The sequence below is a fragment of the Anneissia japonica genome, unplaced genomic scaffold (assembly GCF_011630105.1).
Source record: "Anneissia japonica isolate Jap-2015-1 unplaced genomic scaffold, ASM1163010v1 scaffold2003_len1103335_cov173, whole genome shotgun sequence".
Taxonomy (NCBI): Eukaryota; Metazoa; Echinodermata; class Crinoidea; order Comatulida; family Comatulidae; genus Anneissia; species Anneissia japonica.
The window spans coordinates 987864-1005575 of NW_022758706.1; the positions used below are offsets into that span (position 1 = coordinate 987864).

General features: G+C 34.5%; 1 protein-coding gene across 1 annotated transcript in view; it reads right to left on the reverse strand.

The window, feature by feature from the left end:
* The window catches only part of LOC117125373 (fibrillin-2-like), an 80792-nt gene that overhangs the window by 21750 nt on the left and 41330 nt on the right, over positions 1-17712 (reverse strand). The window contains exons 6-18 of the mRNA XM_033271864.1: positions 17457-17582; positions 16516-16659; positions 9899-9979; positions 8703-8846; positions 7135-7266; positions 6628-6759; positions 4816-4941; positions 4198-4370; positions 3805-4033; positions 2799-2930; positions 2388-2519; positions 1206-1331; positions 152-277 (exon numbers count right to left, since the gene is read on the reverse strand). Coding sequence (XP_033127755.1) covers positions 152-277; positions 1206-1331; positions 2388-2519; positions 2799-2930; positions 3805-4033; positions 4198-4370; positions 4816-4941; positions 6628-6759; positions 7135-7266; positions 8703-8846; positions 9899-9979; positions 16516-16659; positions 17457-17582 — 1803 coding nt within the window. The remainder of the gene's footprint in view (positions 1-151; positions 278-1205; positions 1332-2387; positions 2520-2798; positions 2931-3804; positions 4034-4197; positions 4371-4815; positions 4942-6627; positions 6760-7134; positions 7267-8702; positions 8847-9898; positions 9980-16515; positions 16660-17456; positions 17583-17712) is intronic.

The window sequence follows — 17712 nt, forward strand, 5'->3', positions numbered from 1 at the left end:
TTTTTTATGAACAGTTGGCAGAGTGCCAGTCTGGTATTTCAAAGTCACTGGTTTCGATTCTCATAACGGTCATTTTTTTCCTTGCTTATCATGCTTTAATGTAATCTTCCTAATAACACTGAACGTTCACATGGAGACCCAAGTCACTAACCTATACAATGGTTCCCACGATGCACCATGCCTTTCCCACAATCGCATCGATAGCTTCCTGGTATGTTGGTACAAGTACCATGTATGCAAACAGCTCGCCCATTATTCATACCACATTCATTTACATCTTTCAATAAAGAAAACATAGCAACATTAGTTTAAAATAGATGGAAACAAGGACACAGAAGGCCAAGACTAATAATCATAATAATATAATAATAATAATAATTAATAATGACAATAATAATAATAATAACAATAATAATAATAATAATAATAACTCTAATAATAAATTGTAATTATAACAACAAATCAAACATGAAAATACCACATACAACATAATATGTATAGCAAACATGGATACATGTGTTCAATATTAAAGACAATATGGAAACATGATAAGTTGATTATGAGGGCACATTGGATACATGTTATACTTTTAATGGTAACATGGATACATCAAAACATGGAAATAGGTTTAACATACAGTAGAGCATCATGGAGAAAAAATACTTGTTAATGTTGAGTAAAAGGGTTTTATTTACTATATTTATTTATTTATTTTCTAACATTAGGGGCATAGAAGTTTTTCATGCACTATGCGCTACTCTAGTAACAATAATAATAATAACAATATAACAATAATAATAATAACAATATAACAATAATAATAATAATAATAATAATAACTCTAATAATAAATTGTAATTATAACAACAAATCAAACATGAAAATACCACATACAACATAATATGTATAGCAAACATGGATACATGTGTTCAATATTAAAGACAATATGGAAACATGATGAGTTGATTACGAGGGCACATTGGATACGTGTTATACTTTAATGGTAACATGGATACATCAAAACATGGAAATAGGTTTAACATACAGTAGAGCATCATGGAGAAAAAATACTTTTTAATGTTGAGTAAAAGGGTTTTATTTACTATATTTATTTATTTATTTTCTAACGTTAGGGGCATAGAAGTTTTGTGTGCACTATGCGCTACTCTAGTGTAAACGTTATTTTATTACAACATTAAACATACCAACACAGGAAGCAGCATTTGGACCTGCATGGAATCCCCTATTACATATGCATTGATACCCTGTATCTTGATTTACACATCGGCCATTTGCACAAGCATTAGCTGTACACTTGTTAGCTGCTTCAGCTGCAAGAAAATAAAATCATTTAATTAAAAAATTGAAGAAAACAAAAAAAAAACCTTCCAACTTCAAAATAACACGTAATATAACAATTATTAGACGGAAATTAACAATTATGTATTCTAATGCTTTGCGAGGCTGAATGTGAGTTGATCATTTTATATTCTGTATATATTTAACACTCAGGGTTGATACACAATTAAACATGGACACAGAATGTCCAACGTAGTGGGAAACATGGACACAGCATGTTCAACATAGAGAGAAACATGAACATGCACATTCAATGATGCTCAATAAAGTGGAAAACACAAACTTAGTAGGTTCAAAAGAGGAACAACAGAAAGAGATATACAATTAAACATGGACACAGCATATCCAATGTAGTGGGCAACATGAACACAGTATGTTCAACATAAAAATTAACATGAACATGCACGTTAAATAATGTTCGATAGAGAGGAAAACATGGTCAAAGCAGTTACAACAGAAAGAGAACAGGGATATAATTTGTTCATCAGAGAGAAACATAATAGTGAGGAAACATGAAAACATGTTCAACAAAAGGAAAACATGGATACAACATGTTCAATGCTGAAGAAAACATGGACATAACATGTTTAACAGAGAGATGGAACATAGAGATAACAGAAACCTGTGTTTTGCTTCAGAAGGAAACATTTACCACCATGCTTCACAAAGAATAAAACATGAACACAGCATGTTTAGCATACAGTAGGAAGAAACATGAACACAACATGTTCAACATAGGAAGAAACATGAACACAGATGGACATAGCAGGTTCAAAGTAGAAGGAAACATGACTTGTTGAACATAAGGGAAAATATAAAGCCAGTCCAGCATGTATAATATAGAAGGAAATATGAATAAAACATGTTCAACATAGGAAGAAACATGAACACAGCCTGTTCTAAGTAGAGGGAAACATGAACACAAAGGTTCACCATGGAAACATTTACACAGATGCTCAACACAGCAAAAACAAGAATCATAACCGCAAGCTACAAGTTCTCAGTTTAATTCAACAAACAAAACTTACAGATACACGCAGAACCGTCACTTGTGGGCGTGTATCCACTGTTACATATGCATTGGTAGCCCCGACTTAAGTTAACGCATCGGCCATTGGCACAAATATTACTGTCTGTTGCACATTTATTCATTGGTTCAGCTGCAAATATGTAAATGTAAAGTTTAAATATGAATAAACATTCAATTTGTCTATAAAGAACTAAGAATGGGCATCACCCTTCTTGGCCAAATTTCGGCCTCAGAAAAAAATTTTTCAAAATGAGTCACTAAAGGTCATAAAAGCTTAGTGAGCAGGTAATTATATTTATCCTTGCTAAAACGCCTACTAGTTGCATGGATTCAACGCACATGCATATCATTGTAAGATGAGCATGATGAAAATCAAGACAAACATGATAACGATGCATGCATGCCTTACCAATACAGGCAGCATTATTACGTGTGGGTAGGTATCCAGGGTTACATATACACCTATAACCAGTACCCAAGCTGACACAGCGACCATTAGCACAGAGATTTCTGTTTGTTGAACATTTATCGATTGGTTTAGCTGTAAGTGTCAAACAATCAAGCTTATTAATAATAGTTTTAAATCTACATTGTACAGAAATAACATCAGTTTTTTTACATTGCACAGAGAAAATGATTATCATAGGCCTTAACTCACAGGTGGGCAAAGTGCAGCCCACGGGCCGCATGCCAGTGATTTTTTCCCGGCCTGCGAAAATAAATTAAAAACCCTATGTGTGCAGCCCGCCAATATCTTTGTCTAGAAAACACCTTGTTTTTTACGGCCTGGCACCGATCATTTGTAAAAAGTAACAGTAAAACTGAGCATAAAGTCGCCATAAAACAGTTATTGCGGCCCGCCACCGATCATTTGTAAAAAGTAATAGTAAAATTGAGCATGAATGAAGGTTTTTGGAAGTTCACTGAAACATCAGAGTTTGGGTGTGGCCCTTCGAGTTGAACCAAAAATTTACTTTGGCCCTCCGACCAATTTTAATGCCCACCCCTGCCTTAACCCTTTTAGAGAAAATAGGGCTTCAAAATAACTAAACAGTCAAATACAAGATAACCTGCTTAGGCTGTTTAAGGGTATAAGCAGGATGTTTTACTTAGCCTTGCTGAATATCCTTCCAGTTTAAAATAGATTTCACCAATATGATGATTTTCATAACAACTACGGCATATTCTGTACAACTGACTTATACATGATATACTGGTACTGGCATTTAAATTTCCTTTTCCTTGCAGTTATAAAGCACACACCAAATCTCCTAGTTGCGCGAAAAAACTCAAGACAGCATGTAACAAGATATAACATGCGCCACAATTGTATTGTCAAAACACAACACGTACAGTACAACAAAACACTAAAAAAAAAAATAAGACTCGAATAAAACAATGCATGCATGGCTTACCAATACAGACATCAGGATTACTTGTGGGCTGGTACCCGTTGTTACATATGCATCGGTAGCCCGCACTTGTAGCTACGCTGATGCATCGCCCATTAGTACACCGATTAGGGTTTATATTACAGTGATTGATGCTATCGTCAGCTGCAAATATAATTAAGTATAAATTATAATATTTTAATATATCTGGGTTTTTCTTCATGGTAAAGACAAAATACGTACGATGTTCACCCTTTCAGGGCAAATAAGAAAAAAAAACCAAATATTGAAGATGTATTAGGAATAGTGAGCAGGGTGTTTTATTTAGCCTTACTACAATCTTTCAAGTTTGACATGGATTTAAACAACAAATATGGTATCAGAGATCATTATTACAACTAGGGCATTATTCTATACAACTGACTTATACATGATAAAACAATACAGGCATGCCTTACGCATACAAAGAGTGCCATTCCTTATGAGCCGGTATCCGTCTCTACATATGCATTGGTAGCCCGTACTTAAGTTGATGCACGCCCCCCCTGCACACTCTTTAGGGTGTGGTCTACAGTGATTGATTGCTTCAGCTGCAAGTAACAAACAATTAATTTTAAATTATATTTTAATATATCTAGGTGTTTTTTATCGTGAAGAAAAAAATGGACAGTGATTACCCATTATTGCAACTAGGGCATATTCTGTACAACAGACAAATGCCATTGATAAGTAAGGTCGTGCTAGGAACTGAAAATAATAATGGTTAAATTGTAAAGTCTAAATTATTAATAAATTATTTGTAAACAAAATTGTAAAATCTAAATTTTTAATAATTATTTTTGTTAATTGACTTTTAATGTTTTACTGTAATATTTCTGTTTTGTGTTTGTTATCTTGTCTTTGATATTTGAAATGACGTTTTGCCTAGGTAAGTCTGTTAATTCAGGCTGCGTCCTGGTGTTTCTAAATATCTTCTTTTGTATATTTTATTTAATATCAATAAAGGATGGTTGAAACAATACATGCATCCCTTACCAATACAGGCAGCGAAATTACTTGTGGGCCGGTATCCATCATTACATATACATCGGTAGCTGGTACTTAAACTCACGCATCGCCCATTAGCACATAGACTATTGTTTGTTGAGCAGTGATCGATTGCTTCAAGTATCAAACAACAAGTATCAAACAATTAGTTATACATTAAGATTTGTTTTTCATTGTCAAGACAATTATTGGCACATGTTTACCCTGTCAGGGAATATAGGGCCTCGAAGAGATCCAAATTAAAAAAAAAAATATTGAATCTGTCTTGGGAATTGTTGGTAGACTGTTTAATTTACTAATTACACAGTAACATCTCCCAATTACGAACCTACCATTTACGAACACTCGATTTTATGAACCGAATTTGTGGCAATGACGTCATTACTAACGATTGTTTTTAACTACAAAAACACTTTAAAATGTATTTAAAAGTCTTCCAAAGAGAGAGCAGCTTAGCTTTGAGAGAGCAGCTTAGCTCAGTCGGCTAATTTGGTGCGAGCCGCTGTGTGTGCGCTGAACAATGGAGATCTCTAGGTACCTGGTTCAATTCCCATTGCTGCCTCTCCTTCTGTTTCAGCTAGAGGGCTGAAATACAAGCTACTAGCGCACCGTCTTTCGGATGAGACGTTTAAGCCGTTGGTCCCGTGTGCATTATGGCCCATGTGCACGTTAAAGAACGCAGTACACTCTTCGGAAAAGAGTAGGGGATTGTCTCCCGGTGTACTGCCCAATCACCACCAGAAGGACCCCACTGGAAATAAGTCCTCTTCTAGACTTTCGTGGGCTATCCTTGGCGTTTACACCAAATAAATCCAATCCAATCCAATCCAATCCAAATTATTTAAATTGTTTCATCAGCTGAGAAAACATTCAAACAAATAAAGTGATATACTGTAAAACTAAGTTTAAAGCAAGGAATATCAATCGTTTTCAGCCGCGATATACAGTATTATAGTGTATTTGAGCTATGCATGCTTGTTCAGGCATACTATTCAGTAATTTTCACTTTTTGATCATTGAGGGTGCTATTCACATGGATTCGCCAGAGCCGTAGATAGAGAGAGTTTGGCCAACTTGGTGCATGGACGCCATGTCGTTATCAAACAGCCCAGGCGCATGCGCGCGTATAGTTTTAATGTTTCGTTTTGGTGACAACATGGCCGGTGTAAGTCATGTGACTGCGATCCACCTAATCACACGCGCAATTTTCACCCATGGCAAGGCATAGGCCTACCTAGCCCTGTACCTTGGAGCATAGGCCTTCCTACCCTCACCACACTAAGATGCTAAAAACTCTCTGAATTCTTATTCTTATTCTTTTATTGCACAATAGAATAATCTTGATGGGAGGGCCTGGTCTCTAAAGTAAACTTAATTACTATAACAATTGTTTGAGAACCACTCCCATCCAAATTACGAATTTTCTTATTTACGAACCCTGTTCGGACTGAGGGAGATGTTACTGTAATGTCATCTTATTTGGAGCACATATCCATCTCTAGCAGAGCCGCTCGCGGCGCCGTTTTCTACCTTCAAAGCATAGCCTTTTTTTCTGCAATTTTTTACTTTATTTTAATTATTTATTTACTTATTATTTATTGTTTATACCTTTATTTTTTTTTACACTAATAATATAGGAATACTAATAACAAAAATATAACAAAGATGAATGGGTAGGCAAGCAAATTTAACCTTGATGAATCTTCTTCCAGTTTTACATGGACTTAAACAATCAATATCATATTAGATAATCATGTACAACTCACTTAAATAGATTTTTTTCAACAATGCATGCCTTACCAATACAGGCAGCGCCATTACTCGTGAGTTTGTATCCATCATTACACACGCATTGGTAGCCCGTACTTAGGTTACTGCATCGTCCATTTGTGCAAAGATTAGGGTTTGCTGTGCATTCATCAATTGGTTCAGCTGCAAAAAAAAAATTTTTTTAAATCCCAATATATAAAAATATGGGATTACATAAATCAATAGGAATTTTTCCATGAGGTTTTGTTTGAAGTTGTCGTAATGTTCCTGGGAGAAAACATGGCACTCAAAGTGCTTTCTGTGTAGAGTACAACGCTACAACCTACGTGTAAAATAAACATTTTAATGATGGTCAGCAAATGGTGTCATATTGTCTAATGTTCGCAGGGAGTGCAGTCGGATTTGTTAGCCGATGGTCTTAAGACACCACGAGTGCCTGGCTTTAGGGGTACAGCCCTTGTGTAAGGCTATTTTCACCAAGCTGCAACCGGTTATTTTTGACACCTGTACAATCCCCAACTAATAAGTGTGACTTACTGATACATGCCTCGCCATTACTTGAAGGTGTGTATCCATTGTTACATATGCATCGGTATCCACGACTTAGGTTAATGCATCGGCCATTGGTGCATAGGTTACGGTTCGTGTCGCATTGGTCAATAGTTTCAGCTGCAGATATCAAATAATAGGCACATCACGACTATATATGGGCATACAACAGCTTTTTTGTCAAAGAAATTTGATAATCTGGGCACGGCTTTACAATCAATCTACAGTAAAACGTCCATTTTACGTACCCCTTTGTACCACAGGGTGTTCGTAAATTGAAAAATTCGTAAACTATATCTGGTGTCAGTATCCAATACCTAGCTATCACCTGCCGTTGAGAGCCGATAGTCTGACGGCGGCCAGGCCTAGCACGAACCAACAGTGCAGCGGCGTGTTCTATCGGGCTAGAGCCTAGATGAATTTACCTTCGATAAAAACCAAATTATTTTAATCGCTGGCATTCTTCCACTTAACAAAATGTTATTTAACTTTTATTCAAACATCTGTATGTTTTATGCACCTTTTTTATCGTGTTCTTTTTTCTAGTTGTTAGATTGCCAAAATGTATTGTTTACATGCATTTCACGATCATATCTAGCATTCACAATGTTAATAAGTTGGTGACCCCAACACTCTCGTTTGTTGCATCGTAAACATGTGTGCTCAATCCGACGACACTTGCATTGGTAGTTTGTTGTTCTGGCCCAGGATTTATCAATCTCAGCTTAGCAAATGTCTTAAGTCAAAAAAGTTTAGAAGTCCCTAAGCAAATATCTAAAGCTGATTTATCAAACCATCTTAGCAAAATCTTAGCTTAAAATCATCTTAGATGGTTCATGCGTACAATCATCTTTTTAATTTTAAGCAATTTTTAAGTTAAGGCAATATTTATTGATAAATTTGACAAAAAAAATGAACTTAAGTTGATTTCTAGTTTGATAAATCTGGCCCCTGGTTAGGTAAGTTACAATAATATACTGATTATTATACCAGAAATGGAAGAAAAGTTTGAACTTTTAATATCTAAATACAACAAACTTGATTTTATAAAGAAAAATATACATTATCACTTTGTAAAACGTGAGCAATCTGACTTTACAGTAATTAATTGACGGTGATGACCTCATCAGGGGCAAAGACAATTCGTAAAATCGACTTTTTGTAAAATTCACATTCGTAAAATCGACATTTTACTGTACTTAAAATTTATTATCTATAGTATCATAACAAGGATGTAGGGATTATGAAGCTAAAAAAGAAGAAAGGGGATAAAAGTAAAAAGGAACTTTAAAATGATGGGTCATTTACTGGAATTGACTTACTATTACCAAAGTTATGATTAAAAGTATTATGGCCTCTCTGTACTAAAGTATACAATTCTTCCACATTCTTATGCTAATTTATCAGTTAACAATCAGCGAGAGTATGCTGGATTTTGTTAGTTAGTTAGTTAGAAGCCTCTTTTGGGCACTAATTAGAGAAACAGTGCACTAACGGCTTCTTTGTGTCAATATTTTTTCTAATTGAGCCCTCAATCACATGTTATTGACACTTACCCTCACATGCACGACCATCACTGGATGTAGTATACCCTGCATTGCATGTACATCTGTAGGTCCTCTGGTCTGTGTCGACGCATTGACCATTTGTACACAGGTTGCTAAACCTTTCACACATCGTCAGGCTACTTGAATCAGCAACTACAATATTAAGAATAAAATTGTAAAAAAAAAAGTGAACTAATAATTTAAACAATTTTTTCAAATGTAATTTATATTTATCCAAAGCCGGAAATTAAAAATTAAACTTGAAGCATTTTATGGCATAATACAAATACAATGTTCAGCATATATTTCAATTACAGCCAATCATTAAGCATTCTGTATATGCATTGGGGGAGGGGGAAGGGGGTCTTCAATTGGTGTCCTTCAGCCTACAGACCAAATTTGGCGCACCAAGTCATTATACACAAGCCAAGATTTCAGCTGAAATAACCATTGCTGCCTATCTATTTTTTTTTTATGCATAGTAAGACCGGAAATTATTTTAATATTGAGTTATTAATAAAAATAAAGGCAAGCACAGCAATTTTGTTTACTGCTTTTCAACATCATCTGATAATAAGTTAATATGTTTCTAAGAAGACCGTCAGTTTATTTTGAACATGAATTATCATCAATAATAATCCATAAGTCGTAAGCATGATGGATGAATTACACTGGCCTGCAGCCAGTGGAGGTGGCTGGGGTTAGGGGAAAGTTTTCTCTCTGTTGGAAGAGCTTTGACTGTAGTTTGGTTCAGACCCCCTGATAGACTTGTCAGCAAATTTATGGGGCCACCAGTTGGCCACACTAAAATTAATACCCCCACTATAAAGGAATGAATGGTGCCCCAATAATGGTGTCTAAAATTATATATGATAAAGAAAATGATGAATAATCAATGCCACTTCAACTAATATATAAATTGATATATTTAATGGAATTCATTTATTTGTTGGTGTAAATTATTCTAAGACAAGCCATTACAGCAGCTCATGTTGTTTCCAGAAAAATAAGTTTAATCAAAAAAAGGAGGAGAGTCATAAATCAGTGATAAGCCAAACTGACGATTAAACATGCACTTGATCAAAATTGCGTGCTTGCCCCTTAAATACATTCTTCAATTTAATAACCAACTTGGCACATCCTCTTGCCTGTGGTGCCAATTTGTAATCCTAATAAGTCATGCAGAAGAGGTAAATGCTACTAACCCGTCGTATCACTGTCATCGGGAACCTCTGCTGGTAAATATTTGAACCCCTTGCCTTGTGGGCACAGGGCACGGTATTCCACTGAAAAATTAATAAAATATCATCAATTAATCCTTTTATATATGTACTTTTGATTCATTTTGGATGTAAATCAATCAGAATGGAAAAATTCAAATCAACGTTAATTTATATTCCGAGCATTATATTCAATATCTAAATTGTGTGTTTTTATATTAGTTTAGGCAATCTATAAGATATCATTCCATTTATGTATTCAACCAGAAATGGTTAGGGACAGTTAAAGAGAAACAAATCTCTATAACCCATGGATGGCCAACTGTCCCTTTTATTTCAAAACATAGAATTACAAAATACTTTTTCTCCCCTATTCCAAATGCATAAAAAAATACTATTGTATATTCTTCTCTGGCAGGAAAAAATTGATATGTTATATTGATATTTCTAAGACACAAATAGGGTGTTAAAAAAAGATTCAGAAACGGTTAAAGGGTGGAATAACCACCCATTTTTCCACCCAGGAGTCTGGCTTTAAATTAGCTGGTAAAGTTTTAAGTAAATTGTCTGCAAGTCAGCAAAAACATAATCATATTGATCTGTTTCACTGGAAGTTAGTAACTTATTTTTAGCTGAGCAGTTGGCTGAGACAGCAGACCTTTTCTTCATGTTGTCTAAGTTAGGCCTAAAATAAAATATAGTGCCAGGACACTTTTAACCATGTGTCGAGAGTCTGGAATATTACTTGCTCTGATAGGCCTAATAGACGTAATCACCGAATACACAATATTCCAAAGGATTCAAAATGTTCCTTAATTTATTGTATTTTAATCTTTTATTACTCTAACATTCAAATTTTCTTGCCTCCTTTCTGAGATTTCACTACCAAATGTGGTTTTCTTCACAAAGCCGATGTTTGTGTGATTGCGAATTTCCTACCCATCAGGTCCAATGTGGCCTGAGGCTGGTAAGGCAAGCCTGCTCACGACTTATGCTGCGCGTCTTAAACTGCAGTGGTGGACCTATCCTGTCATTCAACACTATTTCTACACCTCTTGTTTTACTCGCAACACTTTTGGAGCCCTTTGGATGTCGATCTTTACCCACCAAATCCAGAACCCCGGTTCAAACCCGGCCAGTGTTAAGTTTTAATTGGAGTTTGATCGCTTGGCTCCTTGAATAACTCATATTGAGAGTTAGATGCGTTATGGACAATTTTTGTATCTGTATGTGTCTGTTATGTTGTTAAGTTGGGTGGTGTTGCACTGTGGCTGTGGGGAGTCCCCAGCCCGAATTTCCAACTGATTTGCTATTGGAATGAGGACCAATAAAATATAATTTTACTACTACTACTACTACTACTACCACTACAACTACCACTACTACTACTATTGATCTTTTTAAATAAGCAAGTATGTTTTAATCTGGGCCTCCGTGGATAAATAAAGTTCAACTTGATCTTTATTAAAGGTTTGAGTGTTTTTCCAGATTACTGTATACCACATACACTAGGTGGACCTTCCGAACATTGTTTGAATTATCAAATCATAAATTCTCTTACCTCAGCCCCAAACATGGTGGGGCTGAGGTGGCTAGGTCTATAGACCCTCCATCTGTGAAAGCATCTCCCTGTCCCCCTCTATTGCATTTTTTGTCGTTAGAATACAATGACAAAAACATGATTAAAACACGGGCATATGTAAAAATCCACAATGGCATTAGGGCCCCTGGCCCCAGCGTTATGCCATTGAGTATTGAACAGTCCTTATCAGTCCCCTTCTCATTATGATTCAGAGTAGTCCCTTATTGCCAAAAGGAACATTAGGTTTCAACCTTGGTAGTATTAAGAAATACATGCCTTAAGGTATTTGACTCACAACATTGCTAACATTACTGGCATGGCATTTTAGTTGTGGTCAACCAAAAGTAAAATTAATCATGTTTACCTAGTCAACGTCCCACAGGGTATAAAACATATCACACAAACTGTAATAAACTGTTACAAGCTAGATTGATCATACATTTTAAAGTATGTTTGCATTCCCCACATACAGACACCCCTAGGCCACAACCCTATAGGGCAAACATTCCTAGAAACCTTATCAAAATAAGCAATGAAATACATCGCTAAACTTCATTCCATGCTCCATTTTTTCTTGTCTTACAATCTTGTATAAAAGTGTGAAGCCCTTTGGATGAAGATTCTCTCTTCTAAGTAACTATTCTCTAATTTTGAAATAATTATAATTGTTGGATATTTAATTTTTAATAAATAATTACTTACAAGAGAAAAACAAAAAAAATGACCTGCTGATTGAGATATCAAGAAAAATATGTAACAAGATAATCTAAGAATACAAACCCTCGCCCTGCTGTCACACCATATCTTTCTTATCCGCTGTTATATTATAGGGGTATAATATTACTAGCTATATGTATCAGGTGAAATGTGGTCGAGCGGAAAAGATGCACGTTTTGTGTGTAAAGATAATCAAACCTCACTCTTGTTTTTTATTTTTTTTTTATTTATTTTTTTTAATCATCTTTACACACAAAACGTGCATCTTTACCGCTTGGCTACATTTCACCTGATATCTCTAGCTAGTAATATTACACCGCTACAACACAACAACCACCAACTAAGCCCCTTTTGTAAACAAATCGAAATACGCATGCGCAAACCCGTAACTAACATCCGTCGAGCACGTAAAATCCTGAAAATAAGGTACTCCGCAACGCAAGATGAATAAATTATGACGTCATCCGTTAACATTAAGGTTAACGTCGTGCAGCGAAAACTCCCTATTAATAGTAACTTAACACTGAAATGAAAATCAATTTTGGCCATTTTTTGTGTTTACTTAATTTCTATGTGTAACTATTACCTAATGTTCCTCAGATTTCCCAAAACATTGTATCCTTCGTAATAAACGACAAAAATATTTTATGTGAAATATACATACAAAATGATTTACTAGTTAAACAAAAATATATACAGTATCTAACTCATGTGGGTGATAATATGATATTCTACTGACACTGTAATGATCGACAGGGGAGTATAAATTGGAACAGTAGTTACTGTAACATAGAAAGAGCACACTTAATTCAACCATATCAGACTAGCTAGAAAGTTCAACAAAGTGTGCAAAACAATGCCTGTGTAGTAATGGTCTGTTTCAATGCCACGCCCATTGGATATTGTTGCTAAGGACACACTTTAACACATAACCAAAAACTTATGTATAAATATAATAATAATAATAATAATAATAATAATAATAATAATAATAATAATACGCGAGCGTTATTACCCCTGGTCACTGGATAACGTACAATGGCAGACCAGCACAAAGTGCAAGTTTCTCTGCTCCCTGGGGAGTATCCCTAGTCGTTCACTACTTCTTTAGCGCACGAAACTAGAACATTCAATGCCACAACTTCCTACCAAGTGCCCATTTATACTCCTGGGTAGAGAGAGACAAACGTAGATAAAGTGCCTTGCCCAAAGACACAAGCGACTTGCACAGCGAGTGTTTCGAACCCCTGACCTCAAGGTTGGGAGTCCAAGCCACCATATTCCCTTGGCCTTATTATGAGTAACGAAATGGAAAATTATATGTACAGTATAAATGTATGGAACAAAAGTAGTTTGATACTAAATTGTTTACTGGTATAAAAAATTAAAAAATAAATAGAAATCTTAATTTCTAGATATACCTATCATAACATTATAACTTTTAGATATTAGTGGTTTTAGTTATTTTGTAAGTGTCTTGATTATTTTGGAAAGGTGCTATAAATCATATTATTATTTTCTAGTTTATTAAAGATTGTGATTCATCTTGAATACTGAGAAGAAAGGTCAATGCCTTTTGTTAGTCATATTGGCAATAGTTAATCATATATAAGAATTAAAGATGGATAATTCATAATCTGTCATTAAAAAACATTAAACACATTCTGGTATTCACTACGGAAGATATTACTCACATATTTAGCTACAGCTTCATGTAGAAGGCCAACACAATAAAGCCTTTCCAAGGCTAACACATTTCATAATCTACTTAACATTTGGGTAGAATTTTTACTAACCGCAGATTTCCCCTTCATGTTACCTGTACATCTGGTTCTAATAAGTCAGTATAAATAGAGTTTCTTTTCTAAACTTTGTTTTAATTTTTGACCAAACCTTTAGTTTATCATCTCTATTGTTTCCTTATCCGATGTCTCGATGGACCGATGAAAATAAAGAAAAAAGACGGAAAGGAGAAATTTTAAATTATACAAACTGGGGGCAGGAGAAGTCCATTAATGAGTATAGTGTGTAAAGAAAAACAATAATATTCCCTTCATGCTTTTGATTCTATCTTATTTCCCTTTTCCACAAGGTATCAAAAAAATGCAAATTCATCAATTGGCCTTATAGAAATGTGTACTTTATCGCCTTGCATTTATTATACTCTTTAAAGTCTTTCGTCCTTTAAGCTAGGCTCTGTAGGAAAAAATAATAATTATATGCTGTCAAACTATTTTTCTAAGACACAAAAATAGTGTTAGACGAAAAAAATTAAGAATGGTTAATGATATACAGATTTTTGAATATTTAAAAAACTGGGTGGGTTTTGAATATTTAAAAAACTGGGTGGGTTTTGAATATTAAAGGGTGTCACGACACCAATATCCATCCTCCCAACTACACCTCCATTATATTAAATTCTATCTCACCCAACCAATCTCAATTTTTTTGTATTCTACTCTTCCCAAACTCATTTCTTCCCTCATCCCATATACACGCATAACTCAAGCTGTCAACCCTAAAATTTCACAAAAAAAAAAAAAAGGTAGTAAGGCTGCTTCTTGCCTTTATAACGCTCCTTCTATCAACCTACGAATGCTACCTACCTAGTCTAGCTATATTTTTGTAAAGCTTCTTAAAACTTTTTCACTGATTTGCTATCCAATATTTGACTGGCTCCGGTTAAACCAGTTATTTGTCGGGAAAAAATAGAGTTTTTAATACTTTCTGCATGAATTATTCTTTAAAAAAGCTTCCAAAGATTCCAAAATCAGTAGTTTATTATTAAGACTTGTATTTCAAAAATAATGTTAATATGCTTTTCATTACAATACTTGACATTTTGCAGAAATAATGTTCTTCAGTATATCTTCTTGTATAAAATGCAAAAACCCGAAAATGCTCAAAATTCTGATTTTCAAACATTTTGGGTGCTTGTGCAAAATTAGAAGTTGCAACAAACGGAAAGTTTGCCAGAGTCAGTCACTTTGACTCTCATATTTTTGTTTTCATCATTTTACGATGATGATTATTATTGTTATCGTTTGATGAGTGCCTTGAGTCCCTAGGTAAAAGCCGCTAACTAGATCTCTATTATACTGTTATTATTCATTTCCTGTCAAGCATCCTTAAGAGTACATGCCTATGATATATTCTGTTAGTGAAAAGTTTACTGCTTGTATCTACAACAGTGATATATTTGCTATTAAACATAATAATAATAATAATTTTTTGGATCATCGAAAAGAAATCCTTAAGAAATACAGATATATTTTCTTTTTGCAATGCCTCAGTCCATCTGCATAAGTCTATCATACCAAACCAATCATTAATTCTATATACCACTATCGCAAAATTTGAATGAAAATTTTTGATGACCTGGCAACTACCACGGGGGCCATCCAGAAGCCTAGGCATTTCGCTCTATGTAGTTACCAGTGTGCACATGGTGCTCTACTTGCCACTAGCTAGCTGCTCAGTCAAGGCTAGGCTGCTGGATGTCCCCCCAGTGAAAAGTTGCGAGACGTTGGAGGCGCTGTTTCAAAATAGACCCGATAAAATTGTGTATAGTACCAAAGAACTTAAATAGCAGAAGAATGAGCTGCTCGTGTATTTGTATTAAAATTGATGGAAGATCTGCCCTCCTGTGAATGGGGTAAAATGAGAAACTACAGGAAACAAACGAACCAGAGCGGCGCCTTTATTGCTGTTTATTATTTCTTTATAGCGCCGCCGCGCGCGGATGGGGTAAAATTGCTCTCCGTGTACCCACAATGCATTTCGAACGGATGTTCTACTATATTGGGAAGCTGCTCTATCTTCTGCTATTTATTATCTTTGATAGTACATATAAACAATAAAATGAAAATATAGATTATGTATTATACTCCATTACGTAAGTTTTTTAAGTTTAGTAGACCTATTAGATTGACTGTCACTTTCAAAATACAAATTGTCATTAAAAAAAAAATCATACCTTCCCAGTGCAAAAAGTCTATTCAACAATAACAACCAAGTTTAGATCAATTTTAACACTTTCTTTTAGAAATTTTACGTGCACATCTGTATGTAAATAAGTGTTTTGCCATTTAAATTTATTACTACTAATATATTCTTGTATTGTGAGAGCCATAATGTATTTTTGAATGATGAAGTAAAACTAATTTTGAGTCATAAATCTATTCATCACACAACCAAATCATTACCAGCAAACCTTCCTACACTATTCCCATCTCTTCCTTTCCTTATATTATCCCACTCCTGTTCAAACTCAAATCCAGGATGAATCTATCATGTTACTTACTTATATCTTCAGCAGGACATGCATGGCATTGGTCTCCCCAGGATTTGCCGATTCCACTACAGCAACACTCCATCTCGGACATAAATCCTGATAAACTATCTGACACACAACCTTCTTTCGTAAAGCACTTTCCATGCTTTTGCCCTACAAAAAAAATCAATACAATGATAAAATAATATAATTAAAAAAATTAAAACTTAAATTTTCTATGTCAATTCCAATTAATTCAAATTTACCACACATCAAAATAAAAAATACATAACAAATTAACATAACAAGGTAAAATAGAAATAATTACAAATGTGTGGAAGATTTTCCCACCATGTGATTCATTTTGTGGTCAGATCTCAAAATAGACAAATCACAGATAATTGTCTCAAAAAAATTGATAGTGTTGGCATGTTTTAGATAAAATCTGATAAAATATTTGTCAGAATGTTGGCTATCAGCCTTAACTGACAATGTATGATAAGATTTTATCTACTGAAGTAGAACATTGTCAGGGTTGAAAACACATTATTTTAAATCAGATAACAAACATACTATCTGATAAAATCTCTTCAAACATCTTCGTTTGAGTAATGCAAAAATAAAAAAGTAATTTTGTAGGCGTATACATGGCATGTACCCTTTTAAGCAGACAAATAAATTAATTAGAATTTCCTTGAATTAATACAAGTGGGAATCCCAGATGTCCATGTCACCCTAGTAATTGTTGAAAACATAAACATCGTGAATTTTCATTCCTATGATTGGTTGTCATGTACCACATAGCAATGCATTATCTACATTATCTACATTTAAATGCACCTGTTCACTCTGATCACATGATCATGTGATATCTTTTTAATGGAAATAAATAAATCAATTTATACATAAAATGCGGCTGGCAATGTTTATCATACAAAGCAAACCTGGAAAATGTTATCATGTCCACTCACTAATGCACTGCGTGTTCGACGAATCCCTAACGTAGCCGTAGTTACAATCGCAACGATAACTTCCAAGAGTATTAATACACAGCCCGTGCATACACAGGTTCTCGAAGCTAGTGCATTCGTTCACATCTGTGGAAAATAATTTTAAAAAATGTTCATAACACTATAAAATCTATTGAAAATTATACTAAAATACATCTTTACTTGGATAAAAAAATGAAAATAATTAAGTTGCATTTTCATGACTGAGTCAAAAAAA